The sequence below is a fragment of the Ranitomeya variabilis genome, chromosome 3 (genome assembly GCF_051348905.1).
Source record: "Ranitomeya variabilis isolate aRanVar5 chromosome 3, aRanVar5.hap1, whole genome shotgun sequence".
NCBI classification, from domain to species: Eukaryota; Metazoa; Chordata; class Amphibia; order Anura; family Dendrobatidae; genus Ranitomeya; species Ranitomeya variabilis.
In genome coordinates this window covers 243,369,525-243,385,042 of record NC_135234.1, presented here as the reverse complement: position 1 = coordinate 243,385,042, position 15,518 = coordinate 243,369,525, and the positions used below count along the sequence as shown (strand labels likewise).

General features: G+C 42.0%; 1 protein-coding gene across 1 annotated transcript in view; it reads left to right on the top strand.

The window, feature by feature from the left end:
• The window catches only part of LOC143818125 (tetraspanin-18-like), a 141,390-nt gene that overhangs the window by 53,803 nt on the left and 72,069 nt on the right, over positions 1-15,518 (top strand). The window contains exon 5 of the mRNA XM_077299539.1: positions 13,166-13,345. Within this exon, the coding sequence (XP_077155654.1) occupies positions 13,166-13,345 (180 nt within the window). The remainder of the gene's footprint in view (positions 1-13,165; positions 13,346-15,518) is intronic.

Sequence of the window (15,518 nt, the reverse complement as noted above, 5' to 3'; positions counted from 1 at the left end):
TGACATTGGTGGATGGGGCGAGACTTGATGTTCCAGATGTGTTCAATCGGATTCAGGTCTGGGGAATGGGCGGGCCAGTCCGTAGCTTAAATGCCTTCATCTTGCAGGAACTGCTGACACACTCCAGCCACATGAGGTCTGGAATTGTCCTGCATTAAGTGGAACCCAGGGCCAACCGCACCAGCATATGGTCTCACAAGGGGTCTGAGGATCTCATCTCGGTACCTAATGGCAGTCAGGCTACCTCTGGTGAGCACATGGCGGGCTGTGCGGCCCTCCAAAGAAATGCCACTCCATACCATTACTGACTCACTGCCAAACCGGTCATGCTGAAGGATGCTGCAGGCAGCAGATCGCCCTCCACGGCATCTCCAGACTCTGTCACATTTGTCACATGTGCTCAGTGTGAACCTGCTTTCATCTATGAAGAGCACAGGTTGCCAGTTGCGAATTTTGCCAATCCTGGTGTTCTTTGGCAAATGCCAAGTGTCCTGCATGGTGTTAAGCTGTGAGCACAATCCCTATCTGTGGACGTTGGGCACTCAGACTATCCTCATGGAGTTGGTCTGTAACCATTTGTGCAGACACATGCACATTTGTGGCCTGCTGGAGGTCACTTTGCAGGGCTCTGACAGTGCTCCTCCTGTTCCTCCTTGCACAAAGGATGAGTTAGCATTCTGCTGCTGGGTTGTTGCCCACAAACAGCCCACTCCCTGTTTCCTGCTGTACTGGCCTGTCTCCTGGTAGCGCCTCCAGCCCCTGGACACTATGCTGACAGACACAACAAACCTTCTTGCCACAGCTCGCATTGATGTGCCATCAATTAGCTGCACTACCTGAGCCACTTGTGTGGCCTGTAGAGTCCGTCTCATGCTACCACGACTGTGAAATCTGTTAGGGTTGGCGGAATGCACCGAGTATATATATATGTATTAATAGGTGCGTTTGCAACCCGAGGTACACCGTGCAGGACAGGAACCTGCTGCTGCCAAATGACGGCGCTATATGGCGGTATAAGCGAACTTTGTTAACTCCACAGATTCCCTAGAAACAAGATGCTGTGCCCTGTTAACCTCACCTCACAGAGGTACACAGCTACCAAACAGAGCAAAACTGTGGTCATGCATTCAGAGAAACAGGCAAACAACTCCTCACCGGAGGTGCCAGTATTTTAGCGGCTTATTTCAGCCAAGGCCCTGAATACACACATACCAACTCCTCACTGGAGGTGCTGGTATTCTAGGGGCTTATTTCAGCCAAACCCTAACCACATCCAGACATGACAACACTGGTGCTGAGCTCATAGACTTTAGTTTGATACTAACGCATGGCCGTGTGGCCATGCAAACCTTTTATAGCTGCAGCAACTTCAGGACCTTCCTAGAAGACCATTGGAAGTTGCTACAGTCCCTGAGCAACGTCAGGACCTTCCTAGAAGACCAATGGTAGCTGCTGCAGTACCTGAGCACGTGACCCCTGACCTCCAATGAGAGGTCTTACCTTGGGCATGCTCAGAAGGGGAAAAGCAGGACTTAGTCCCAGAGACATCTGCTCGCCGCTGACCAGTACTGGCTCAATGGCTGAGCCTGGAAGGGCAGCAGTATCCCTTTGCACAGTATCAGGCTGAGCGAGACGCTGGGACTGGTGTCTCCGCTGAGCAGAATGGGAGACCTCAGCAGACATGGCTCGAGATTCCCCCTGTGCAGCGGCGGGAACTCGACTCCTAACAAAAGCACAACCAACATTCAAAAGTGACCAAAACATCAGCCAGAAAGCATTGGTACTGACTACTGAGATGTGGTCTGTGGTCTCCACCTGCAGAACCACTCCTTTATTCAGTGTGTCTTGATAATTGCCAATAATTTCCATCTGTTGTCTATCCCATTTGCACAACAGCATGTGAAATTGATTGTCAAACAGTGTTGCTTCCTAAGTGGACAGTTTGATTTACTTGGAGTTATATTCTGTTGTTTAAGTGTTCCCTTTATTTTTTTGAGCAGGGTTTAAGGGGAGACTTTCAAAATATATATAAAACCCAAAAGAAGGAAAATGCACAACCCAAGATAAAATGTGAATATTTTATTAGTACAAATCTGATAAAAACAAAGTTCCTGATAGGAGATCTTAGTGCAAAAAAGGACGTAGAACAAGGCAGAGTAACCTGCGAGCAACCATATCATAGATAATCAAGTGAAACAGGTAAGTACTGTACATGTACTAAATCAAAGAATATCAAAACCAAACACTGAATCAGATTACAATATCAGCCTAGTGGGTAGAATACTTTTAACACAGATGCGGTATAGGAATATAATCAGTAGTATAAAAGTACACTGGCAATACACTATGGTAGAAAACAGTGTTAAAAAGAATCAAATGCAGACCTGTGCGTAAAGCAAGATGATGAGTAGTTAAATAATATGTTGCATATACAAGATCAGAGAAAAAAAGATGTACAGTAAAATTAATACGCAATGTACTAAAGTGCAAGTGCCTGAAGGTGCATAAAGACCATTGCAACAAGGGGGTTGCAACAAAGGAGTTGCTAAAAGTGCTGCCAGTACCTGTATGAATGAAGCTGCTCAGGAGGGAAAAACCCCGATGCACGTTTCGCTATCGCTTCTTCCTGGGGGGTACGTAGATCATTTTTGGGACAATGACTTGTGTACAAGCCGAGGGGGGCATTTTAAGCAAAACAAAGTGCTAAAAAACTCGGCTTATATGCGTGTATATAGAGTCATTACAAACAGTAATCTGTTTCAAGTGTTTATTTCTATTAATGTTGATGATTAAGGCTTACAGCCAATGAAAACCCAAAAGTCATTATCTCAGTAAATTAGCATAATTAACAAAAAACACATGAAAAGGTTTCCAAAGTATTTAAAAAGGTCTCTTAGTCTGTTTCAATAGACTCCACAATGAAAAAAATAAAAGCACTTGCAGGGTTTTCCTAGAAATCCACACTTAAAAACAGGTTGGCACATGTTAAGGAGCTGAAACTCCTAAACCCTTCATCCAATTTTAATGTGGATACCCTCAAATGAAAGCTGAAAGTTTGAACTTCAACTGCATCTGAATTGTTTTGTTTAAAATTCATTGTGGTAATGTCTATAACCAAAATTAGAAAAATGTTGTCTCTGTCCAAATATATATGGACGTAACTGTATATATAAAACCCATAAATATTTGAATCACCCTCTTGTTTAACCCAGGTTAAAAATCAAGAGATGTAAAAATTTTTAAATATATCTACTTGGTATCTCAGCGTCCATGAAAAAATCAAAACTCCAGAATTGCAGTTTTTGGTCACTATAAGGCTGCGTTCCCATGATCAGGAAATAGCAGCACTTTAGAAGCAGCATATTTTCGCTGTGATAGAAAAATCGCAGCATGCTGTGATTGTCTGCAAGAATTGGATTGCACTCACAAGGGACCCTAAAAAAATGATGTAGAGTCCCCCCATTTTTGATAACCATCACAGGCATCTCAGACAGATGTGGGCTGATCTTAATAGGCTGGGAAGATCCATGGTTATGCGACCCTTTCCAACTTAAAAATACCAGCCCACAGCCACGCCAGAATTGGCGCATCCATTAGACACCCCCAATACTAACCCCGTAGTCAATAAAAATAAACACACAAAAAAGTCCTTTATTTGTAAAAATCACTTCCCTACAATTTTTCTCTTTTACCCATTTACACATAATAATAATCAAAAACAGTCCGCTGTAATTCGGAGGCCCTATGATGATCCCCGACTTCTTTATCCAGTGTACGGAGCCCCGTTCATACAATGAAGCTTCGTAGGCTAGAGCAGTAGTCAATGCCTGTTCTCTTGCTGCACTCTATGAGAACCTGGCTGGTGTGATGAGCGGTAAAGGGGATTAGGCTGGGAAGGGGAAAACATCCATGGACCTTCCCAGCCTAATAATATCAGCCCACAGCTGTCTGCTCACTCTTTGCTAATTATTAAAAATAGGGGGGACCCACGTCATTCTTTTTAGGGTTATCCATTTTTAATAACTATTAAAGGCTAAGCAGACAGCCGTGAGCTGATATTAATAGGCTGGGAAGCTGCATGGTTATTGTGCACTTCCCAGCATAATAAGACCAACTCACAGCTGTCTGCTTTCCCTTGGCTGGTTTTTAAAAAGAGGTAGATCATATGCTATTTTTTTCATTCATTCATTTATTTATTTATTAGATAAATACATGTACAATAAGCTACACACGCACGGCACTATTTATGTATCTCATGGACATCTTTCTATCTATCTACTGTATGTATATAAGATTGATATATTAGTTGAAAAACTAGCTTTATATTGCATAGAGAATTACAGTATGTAAAAGATGATGTTAAAAACGCATTGCATGCAGATTGCTTACGAATGTCATATGAATGTCATACAAATGCTAAATGAGTAAAATCTCATTGTAATCGCATGACACTCTTCCTACTTTTCTGGATCAATATCGGACTGATTGTTTATAACCTTGTGTGATTTCAACCTAACACTGCAAAAAAACACTAGCTCACAAAGAAAACAACAAGCCCTCACATACTCCAATGACAGAAAAAAAAATGAGACTTGAAAAATGGTGGCACAAATTAGTATTTTTTTTTTATTTCAGAATTTTTTTAAGCTCCTACATGACTATAAACCTATACATGTTTGGTATCACCGTAATTATACTAACCTGGTGAATTATGTTGTCTGGTCATTTTTACTGCACAATTAGCATGGAAAATTGCAGTATTTAATTTTTTCACCATTTTGCCACATTTGAAATATTTTTACCATAATCCCTTACTCTATATGGTAAAATCAACCGTGTCAATCAAAAATACAATTTGTTTTGCAAAAAACAAGTCCTTATACATCTATGTTGATGGAAAAAATAAAAATTATGGTTATTTTAGTAAGGAAAAGAAAATAGAAAACAAAACTGCAGTATCTCTAGAATGCTTTCACATTGTGTTCTGTGTCCTCTTCGGGGCACACTTTTGAAATCCACCTCAAAACACTGTCCAGAGGTATGCGCCGATGAGGCCATAGACTGTAATGATGCAAAGGGCTCATTTCCACTGGCGAGGAAAACTGACGAGTGCAATCCGATAAAAAATTGCACTCGGTCCAATGTTATTCAATAGGTGTCTTTTCATTTGCGATTTTCGGACTGAGAAAAAAATCGCAGCATGCTGCGATTTGCTGCGAGTCTCGGACGAGACTCGCCAATGCAAGTCAATGGGTGCGAGAAAAAAAAACGGACGGAATACGGACCATCCGTATTCCGTCCGTTTTTTACGGATACATTACCATTCTGTGGCCTAGAACACTGTCCATGGTCCTGTAAATGACTGTAGAAAAATAGTTGCAGAGAAATAAAGCGGATTGCATACGGATGTCATACGGATGGAAAACGGATGGTGCGATTAAAAATCGCTTTGCACTCGCATTACACTCGCATGACAATCGCATGACAATCGCATACATCCCTTTTTTCGGTCCAGATTACGGACCGATTTGTCTCTCGCCAGTGGAAATGAGCCCAAACAGAAAGAAAGTGCGCTCTGACATACTTCATTTTTGGGTGTGTTCTACTATGTCTGAGTGTCCGCCTCAAGTGGGCGTACACTCCCGAAAATGATGTACGTCAGAGCACATGTTCGCTCTGTTTGCATCATTACAGTCTATGGTCCTTCGGCTCATACCTCTGGACCCCATTTTGCAGGGAATTATTGACGTATGCACCAATGGGAATGAAGAACGCAATGTGAAAGTACCCTTATAAAGGACCCCACACAAAGTCAAAGGTTTCCAGTTTTTGCTCTAATTTTGTATGGTGGATTTATAAATATGTTCTTCAAAGGGCAAGAGGACTTGAATTTTAGCACTACCTATTGGGGTAGCAATCCTAAAAGACAATATTGAGCCTTGCTACACGAATTGGAAGCCAAATCAAACACTCCAATAGGTGGCACTATAGTAAAAGTCCTATTTCCCACTAAATAGACAGTTTGCACATAAGAAGAGTATTGCCTTGCCTATCAGTCTCCTTATGCTTTTTAGGCACTCTCCACGAGGAGTAACATTCCCCTACAGAATCCATTGGATTTATAAATAGGAAAAAAATTGAATTCCCTGGCAGAGGGAGTATTAGGGGCTAATGGCAAAACATTGTTTTGTGATTGTTTGAGAAATTATTTTAAGTTTTTTTATTTTGACAATGTTTTGTTTTTTCACTTTTCCTACTTAGTTCCATATATGACTTGAACACTGAGTAATCTGATCACTGGTCTAATACACTATTTTACTGACAGCAGGCCTGTTAGTTACTTCTTATGCAGGTAGCTGGACACCTAGATATCATTGTTTGACCTCTGCATGCCATAACAACTATCTGCACCCTGTGAACGAAATGCAGGGAGGAATTTGGGATAAAAAAGAGACCCTTTTCTTCTCAAAACTATATAGATGTCACAGTTAGTATCATCTAGAGCAGAGATCCCTAACGTTTCTGACCTTGAGAGCCACTTTCAGCTCTTAGAGAGGGTCGCGAGCCACATTCAGCTCCCGCCCCCTGACAATAGTGGCAACCAAACCCCCATTACAGGCATAATGGTTAACCAAAGCTTTTCCACAAAAATCAACCACCCCTAAGCAGTATACTAAGATCCAGGGGTTCCCACAATAACCCCATTCAGTATTCTCCTATAAAGCACTCCCCAAGACACTGTCACATCCAGCTTCAAACATCTTGTCTGACAGGTGGCGTCATCTTGTCTCCAGCGTACCATACTTACATCATCTCAAAACCCCTAAGACCAGTATATGTGTATCCAGATCTGCTCTTCTGTGCAGGTCTGCTCACAAAATTCACCATTTCACCATTTCAATTTCGATTTGCTCATCATACATGTTTGCTAGAACTGGAGCTAATTCACCAAGCTGGCAGACAGCCGCGAGCCACAATTCATGGGTCCGCGAGCCACATGTGGCTCCCGAGCTACAGGTTGGGGACCCCTGATCTAGAGGGATAAAAAAAACAGGAGCTCAACTGTCAGATAAGTTGAGCTTATGTGGTGATCACACCAGACACAGCTCCTGTGCCTGCACGATTACAAGAACGTACTGATAGGTCCATTTGTGGGAACTTCTTTCTGAATAGGAAATACCAGTATGTCTAGTGTTAGGAGGGGTTAAAGCCTGAATAAGCATAGCTTTAGAAATTCAACCTCTGTTTAATATAAAAGATAAATATGCATACTGTTCACACACAAAATCATTAAAACTGAAGAGACCTGAACCTTATGGTAAGCAAACATTTTTAAAAAGTAAATTTTCATGAAAAGCAGTAATTACATACCATGAACAATTGAAAAAAACTCTCAAATGCTACAGTTGTGCTCAAAGGTTTACATATCCTGGCAGAAGTTTTGCTTTCTTGGCCTTTTTTCAGAGAATATGAATGATAACACCAAAACTTTTTCTCCACTCATGGTTAGTGGTTGGATGAAGCCATTTATTGTCAAACTACTGTGTTTTCTCTTTTTAAATCATGACAACCCAAAACATCCAAATGACCCTGATCATAACTTCACATACCCTGGTGATTTTGGGCTGATAACATGCACAGAAGTTGACACAAATGGGTTTGAATGGCTACAAAAGGTAACATCCTCACCCTTGACCTGCTTGCTTGTAAACAGTGTGCGTGCATAAAAGCTGAGTGAGTTTCTGGGATCCAGACAGACTTTTTCATCTTTCATCCAGTCACTGATGTTTCTGGATTGTGAGTCATGGGGAAAGCAAAAGAATTGTCAACAGATCTATGGGAAAAGGTAGTTGAATGTTATAAAACAGGAAAAGGATACAAAAAGATATCCAAGGAATTTGTTCTGTCCAGCAATATAATTGCTATCTAGAAAGTTTAGTTATTTTTTCTATGTCTCCGTTATTACAGACATTGTATTTCTTGTGTGTACTAATCCTTCCTATATTTCATATTGTAAGGTAACAGCACCACCTGCTGGCCGTTTAATGCATAGATTCTAGTTTAATTTGCAATGTCTTGTGGGAAGTTCCTAGGGCATTGTGGGATTGTTCCTGTTGCATTATGGTCTTATTATGACACTGTGAAGGGAACAGCAGCCATTATTCCTCCATGTATCTTAGGAGAAACTACATCATCCGTGCTCTTCATGCTCCTTAAACAGCCTGCTCTAAGCTTAGTTGGTAAGCACTATCTATGTGTTATAATCCTGTGTTTATCAGTACGTTTGTTGTACCAAGTAGGTAATCATCAGTCTGTATTAGGCTACGTTCACATTTGCGGTGTGCGCCGCAGCGTCGGGCGCCGCAGCGTCGCCGCATGCGTCATGCGCCCCTATATTTAACAAGGGGGCGCATGGACATGCGTCGCACTTGCGTTTTGCGCCGCATGCGTCCCTGCGGCGCCCACGTCTGGGCGCAGAGGACGCAGCAAGTTGCATTTTTGCTGCGTCAAAAATCAATGAAAAAAAGGACGCATGCGGCGCAAAACGCAGCGTTGTGCATGCGTTTTGCTGCGTTTTTGTTTGCGTTGTGCGTTGCGGCGCCGACGCAGCGGCGCACAACGCAAATGTGAACGTAGCCTTACCTCATGTTAACTGTGTATTGCAGACTATTTGTGTTTCATGCTCTGTGCAGTTATATATTCTGAAATGCTCCTGTTATTGCACCCTTTCCTGTCACATCTGCAATCAATAAAAGAAGGTTACAATTTTACAGCCTCTTTTCTTAACCCCTTCCCGACATCTGACGGTATAGTACGTCAGATGTCGGGTCCCCTGCTTTGATGTGCGCTCCGGCGGTGAGCGCACATCAAAGTCGCGACATGTCAGCTGTTTTTTACAGCTGACATGTGCGCGCAATAGCGGCGGGTGAAATCGCGATCACCCGCCGCTATTAACTAGTTAAATGCCGCTGTCAAACGCAGACAGCGGCATTTAACTACCGCATCCGGCCGTGCGGCCGGATATGAGCGCATCGCCGACCCCCGTCACATGATCGGGGGTCGGCGATGCTTGTACATTGTAACCATAGAGGTCCTGGAGACCTCTATGGTTACTGATCGCCGGTGGCTGTGAGCGCCACCCTGTGGTCGGCGGTCACAGCACACCGGCATTTCTGCTGTGTAGCAGCGATCTTATGATCGCTGCTGCATAGCAGAGCTGATCGCGTTGTGCCTGCTTCTAGCCTCCCATGGAGGCTATAGAAGCATGGCAAAAGTAAAAAAAAAAAGTAAAAAAAAATGTGAAAAAAATAAAAAAAATATAAAAGTTTAAATCACCCCCCTTTCGCCCCAATCAAAATAAATCAATAAAAAAAAACCCAACCTACACATATTTGATATCGCCGCGTTCAGAATCGCCCGATCTATCAATAAAAAAAAAGCATTAACCTGATCGCTAAACGGCGTAATGAGAAAAAAAATCGAAACGCCAGATTTACGTTTTTTTGGTCGCCACGACATTGCATTAAAATGCAATAACGGGCGATCAAAAGAACGTATCTGCACCAAAATGCTATCATTAAAAATGCCAGCTCGGCACGCAAAAAATAAGCCCTCACATGACCCCAGATCACGAAAAATGGAGACGCTACGAGTATCGGAAAATGGCGCAATTTTGTTTTGTTTTGTTTTTTGCAAAGTTTGGAATTTTTTTTCACCACTTAGGTGAAAAATAACCTAGTCATGTTAGGTGTCTATGAACTCATACTGACCTGGAGAATCATAATAGCAGGTCAGTTTTAGCATTTAGTGAACCCAGCAAAATAGGCAAGCAAAAAACAAGTGTGGGATTGCACTTTTTTTGCAATTTCACTGCACTTGGAATTTTTTTCCCGTTTTCTAGTACACGACATGGTAAAACCAATGATGTCGTTCAAAAGTACAACTCGTCCCGCAAAAAATAAGCCCTCACATGGCCAAATTGACGGAAAAATAAAAAAGTTATGGCTCTGGGAAGGAGGGGAGCGAAAAACGAAAACAGAAAAACGGAAAAAGCTCCGGGGGTGAAGGGTTTAAAGAAGACAGGGGGTTTAGCTACATATCTCATTGCACACCCTGCTAACGTGTACGAGGACAGTATAGAATTGATAATGCCAGTCAGCAGTGTTCAAACTGTGATTAGCAAATGGAACATCAGGGGTTCTATAAAAACAAAACCATGGTCAGGTAGACCAACAAAAATGTTGGCCACAGCTGCCAGGAACATTGTTCGGGATGCAAAGAAAAACCTACAAATTACATCAGCTGAAATACAGGACTCTCTGAAAACTAGCGGTGTGGCTGTTTCAAGATGCACAATAAGGAGGCACTTAAAGAAAAAGGGGCTGCATGGTCCAGTCGCCAGAAGAATGACATTACTGCACAAAAACCACAAAGTATCTTGTGTACAATACGCAAAACAGTACAGAGACAAGCCTCAAAGCTTCTGGAACAAGGTAATTTGGAGTGATGAGACCAAAATTGAACTTTTTGTCCACAACCATAAACGTTACATTTGGAGAGAAGTCAACAAGGCCTATGATGAAAGGAACACCATTCCTACTGTAAAACACGGAGGTGGATCGCCGATGTTTTATGGATGTGTGAGCTACAAAGGCACAGGAAACATGGTCAAAGTTGAAGGAAATATGAATGCAGCACGTTATCAGCAAACACTGGAGGCAAATTTGCACTTCTCAGCCCAGAAGCTGCGCATGGGACATACTTGGACGTTCCAACATAACAACGATCCAAAACACAAGGCCAAGTCGACCTGTCATTGGCTACAGAAGAACAAAGTGAAGATTTTGGAGAGGCCATCTCAGTCTCCTGACCTCAATATCATTGAGCCACTCTGGGGAGATCTCAAGCACGCAGTTCATGCTAGAAAGCTCAAGAATTTACAGGAACTCGAGGCTTTTTACCAAGTAGAGTGGGCAGCTTTACCATCTGAGAAAATAAAGAACCTCATCCACAACTACCACAAAAGACTTCAAGCTGTCATTGATGCTAGAGGGGGTAATACACGATATTAAGAAATGGGGTATATGAACTTTTGATCAGGGTCATTTGGATGTTTTGGGTTGTCATTATGATTTAAAAAGAGAAAACAGTAGTTTGACAATAAATGGCAGCTTCACCCAGCCACTAACCATGAGTGTAGAAAAAGTTTTGGTGCTATCATTCATATTCTCTGAAAAAAGGCCAAGAAAGTAAAAATTCTGCCGGGGTATGTAAACTTTTGAGCACAACTGTATGTACTTCTTTAAAGCAGACAACCTAATAAATAAAAAATGACTGTTTATATGTTACTGAATATATACATATAGTCTATTTGCTCCTTTTTGAAGTCTATTTTCTATGTACTTGGCGCTTGCTTAATTTTTCTGGTTTTCTGCTTTGTGGATTGAGTTTAGTGATTAAAGAATTTTTTGCCTGATTCATCAATTACACAGGTCAACAAAAAAATTTTTTTTTTCTGGTGTCCAAAATATTTTAATGAATTTGGGGTATTTTTGGGGTACTGATTCTGAATATGCTATCAGTTTTGCCAGATTGGCTCAAGTTTTTGACATTTTTGGTATCTTATTTATAGCACTTGTTGGTAAATGCGACGCATCATCTCATTAATTTCTTTGGATTAGTACTTGAACTGAGCAGTTCTCAATATAGTTTTGTGTTAGTGTTCTAAAAGTTTGTTCATAGCTTGATTTTTGCACTAACTTTATGTTGTTGTCTGTTTTCCAGTGAAAAGCATGAACTCATCAAGAAGAAGTTGTCTTAACGATCCAGACTCATTCTGTTACATTTGTGGTGAATACACACTGCCAAAACATAGAAGAAACATAACAGACTTCGTAAAAAAAGTGTATTTTGCCTATTTTGGGGTTATGCTTGGGGACCAAGACAAGTTTTGGGCACCACACATAGTGTGCAAAGCATGTATCGAATTATTACGAAAATGGAGCAAAGGACAAAGAAAAAGCTTCAAATTTGGTGTTCCAATGGTGTGGAGAGAGCCAAAAATCATCATGATGACTGTTATTTCTGTGCAGTGCAAGTGCAAGGATTCAATAAGCATAAGAAACGAAAATGGGAGTAACATGGAATCTGCAAGAAGGCCTGTCCCTCATTGTGAAGATGTGCCTGTACCTGTGTTTACCATAAATAACAGTCATCATGATGATTTTTTGGCTCTCTCCACACCATTGGAACACCAAATTTGAAGCTTTTTCTTTGTCCTTTGCTCCATTTTCGTAATAATTAGATACATGCTTTGCACACTATGTGTGGTGCCCAAAACTTGTCTTGGTCCCCAAGCATAACCCCAAAATAGGCAAAATACACTTTTTTTACGAAGTCTGTTATGTTTCTTCTATGTTTTGGCAGTGTGTATTCACCACAAATGTAACAGAATGAGTCTGGATCGTTAAGACAACTTCTTCTTGATGAGTTCATGCTTTTCACTGGAAAACAGACAACAACATAAAGTTAGTGCAAAAATCAAGCTATGAACAAACTTTTAGAACACTAATTAACACAAAACTATATTGAGAACTGCTCAGTTCAAGTACTAATCCAAAGAAATTAATGAGATGATGCGTCACATTTACCAACAAGTGCTATAAATAAGATACCAAAAATCTCAAAAACTTGAGCCAATCTGGCAAAACTGATGACATATTCAGAATCAGCACCCCAAAAATACCCTAAATTCGATGAAATATCTTTGGCACCAAAAATGCTGTTGACCAGTGTTATCAAAAAAGTCAGAAAATGTTGGCTCAACTGCACTAGAGTTAAACCCTGGTGTAATTTTGATGACATTTTTGTGACTTTTTTGGCACCAAAAGTAGCAAAAAAAAGTTCAAGAAAGGAAAAAAGCCCAATTTTTACTTTGTGCCAAATTCATGAATACAGTATGCTATTTTGTTGAATTTGGTGCCAAAAACGGCAACTAATACCACAAGACAAAAAAGAAAAGTTACTCCCCCCCCCCGCAAATTATAAATCAATGCAAAAATGCTTACTCTGATATGTCACCATTCTAATAAAATATGTCGTAATTGTATCTGTTGATGTTTTCAATATAAGGCACTAAATTGTTTTCTGATTTTACCTGGTTTAGCTCTCCTGTTGTGGTATATCTGGATTAAATGACTTTGATAATAGATCCCATTTCCACTATCTGTATCCTTTTGCACCATGGCCAGAAGCTTGCTGCAAGCGTGACAACCCAGTTTTATCTGGAATCATAAAGGACAAAAGGAAATGCATGGAGAACACTCCCGACTACACTAATAATCAGGTATCAATCTGTCTAATAAAGGCTGCTATATTTGTAAATATATAAAGAAGTTTTCTGGGCCAGGCATGTTTTTCTGCAATATGCATATTGTCAAGATTCCATTCAATTTGCCGACTGGAGTGGTTGTCACATGACCACTCATATGTGATTTGCATACTTGAGATGAAGTGCTGTCTAGCTGCTTTCCTACATCTCTATGTTACATTGAGTGATGCAATAAGACTAGCTTGACTGCACGTGAACGCAAATATCACCACCACTCCAGCAGGCAAATGGAGCGCCCCCAGTAGGGCTGTGGGCTACTCGTCACAGTGTCCTTCGGTTCGGGGGATGTCACGGTGGCTGACCCAGTCCATTGTCCTCAGGGGTGTCCAGTAAAAGGAATAGTTCTTATGGGAAAGGTCTTTAAAGGGGTAGTTTGTGACGCCACCTGTGGTATTCGGTCAGGGCGACCGACGCTGCTTAGGGGTCCGCTGGGGTGATGTTATGGCAGCTTGATGGTATACCTTCCCACAGGTGAAGTGTATCCCCAGGCTTCCCAGAGTGCAGATGGTGAATGGTGTGAGGCGCAGTGAAGAACGAGGACACAAGGTTGCAGTCTCTTTACCTTTACTGAAGGCTTCAGTGTCCACAGTCCAGGGTACAGACCACAGGGTAGGGAGTCCCCTTATCCAGGTGGAATTCAATAGCCTTCCTCTAGCACCTGGGTGTTGTAGTACCTCCCTGCAGAGCAACTCGGTAAGGTCCTCACAACTATTGGAGATGTTAAGTCTCTTTCTCTCTGTCCCCCTGATAGGATAGGACAAAACACGTATGACTGGTGGCCTGAGGCTTTTTATAGGGACCCTAGAGACGCTCCGGCCCCCACAAGTTGCCACCGTGTCTCCTGTGTATAAAGGTCGGGCAGCCAACGTAGAATTAACTGTCCTGCCAGTCTCTGAAGTAAAGCGTAGAGATCCTTACTTCCTCGGTATTCTGGCTACCGGGATTCTTGTGTGCTTCAGAAGGAGGCAGCCTTTTACAGGGCAGAACTCCTTCTGATTTTCCTCTCCTTTTGCAATGACTTCGTTTCTCACTCACTGCAAAACACTTCTCTTCAATGTCTCTTTCTTAGGATGCTGCCGCATGTGGGGCAGGCGCAGCTCTGTGTACTCTCGTCCTCCTCAGACCGCAGTCTGGATCTGACTGGAACTCCCTCCAGCCAGCTCGGTCTGGAGACCTTTCTCTCTCGGTCCCCAGCCAAGAACTCCCTAACTTTCCCTCCAACTACCAGTTTTACCTAACTGTGAGGAGTGGCCTAGTAAATAGAACCTTTGCTCCCCCTGGTGGCTGGAGTGTGAAGTGTGTTGTGTGTGGTTGTGATACCTGGACAGAAGATCTCCTTTATTGCCTTCAGATGTAATATCGCTCCCCCTGGAGGAAGAACAACATTACTGCAACGACCAGGACTCTGGGGCGCTGCACACCCCCCCGTTAAATCCAGTACTCCCGGACTGGGAAAAGAAAACAACAATACATTAGCAAAAAGACATACAAAATTTTTGAAATGCTATAAAACAAGTTAACATAACAGTGCTTCCCTGTTATGATCCCTAGTGGCTGAGGATCACAAATAGATTAGCAAGTGATTAAACTAAGGACGAGCTCTAGGGAGATGGTAACTGGACTGATCGCAAATCTGAACCTATCCAAAACAACTAGAGGTAGCCGGTGAACGTGCCTAAAAAATTCCTAGACGTCTCGAGCCAGCCTGAGGAACTAGCTACCCCTAAAGAGAAAGAAAGACCTCGCTTGCCTCCAGAGAAATAATCCCCAAAGATATAGAAGCCCCCAACAAATATTAACGGTGAAATAAGAAGAAGGCACATACATAGGGATGAAATCAGATTCAGCAAAAGAGGCCCACTAGTACTAGAAAGCAGAAAATAGAGCAGGGGTCTATGCGATCAATAAAAAACCCTTACAAAATATCCATCCTGAGATTTCAAGAACCCACACACCAACTAACGGTGTGTGGGGAGAAACTCAGCCCACTAGAGCAACCAGCAAGCGAGGGAATTACATTTTAGCAAGCTGGAACAGAAAACATGATAAACACTGCTGATCAAAAAATGAGCAAACAAAACTTAGCTTATCCTGGATGGACTGGGAGCAAGGTAGTCAGAAGGAATCT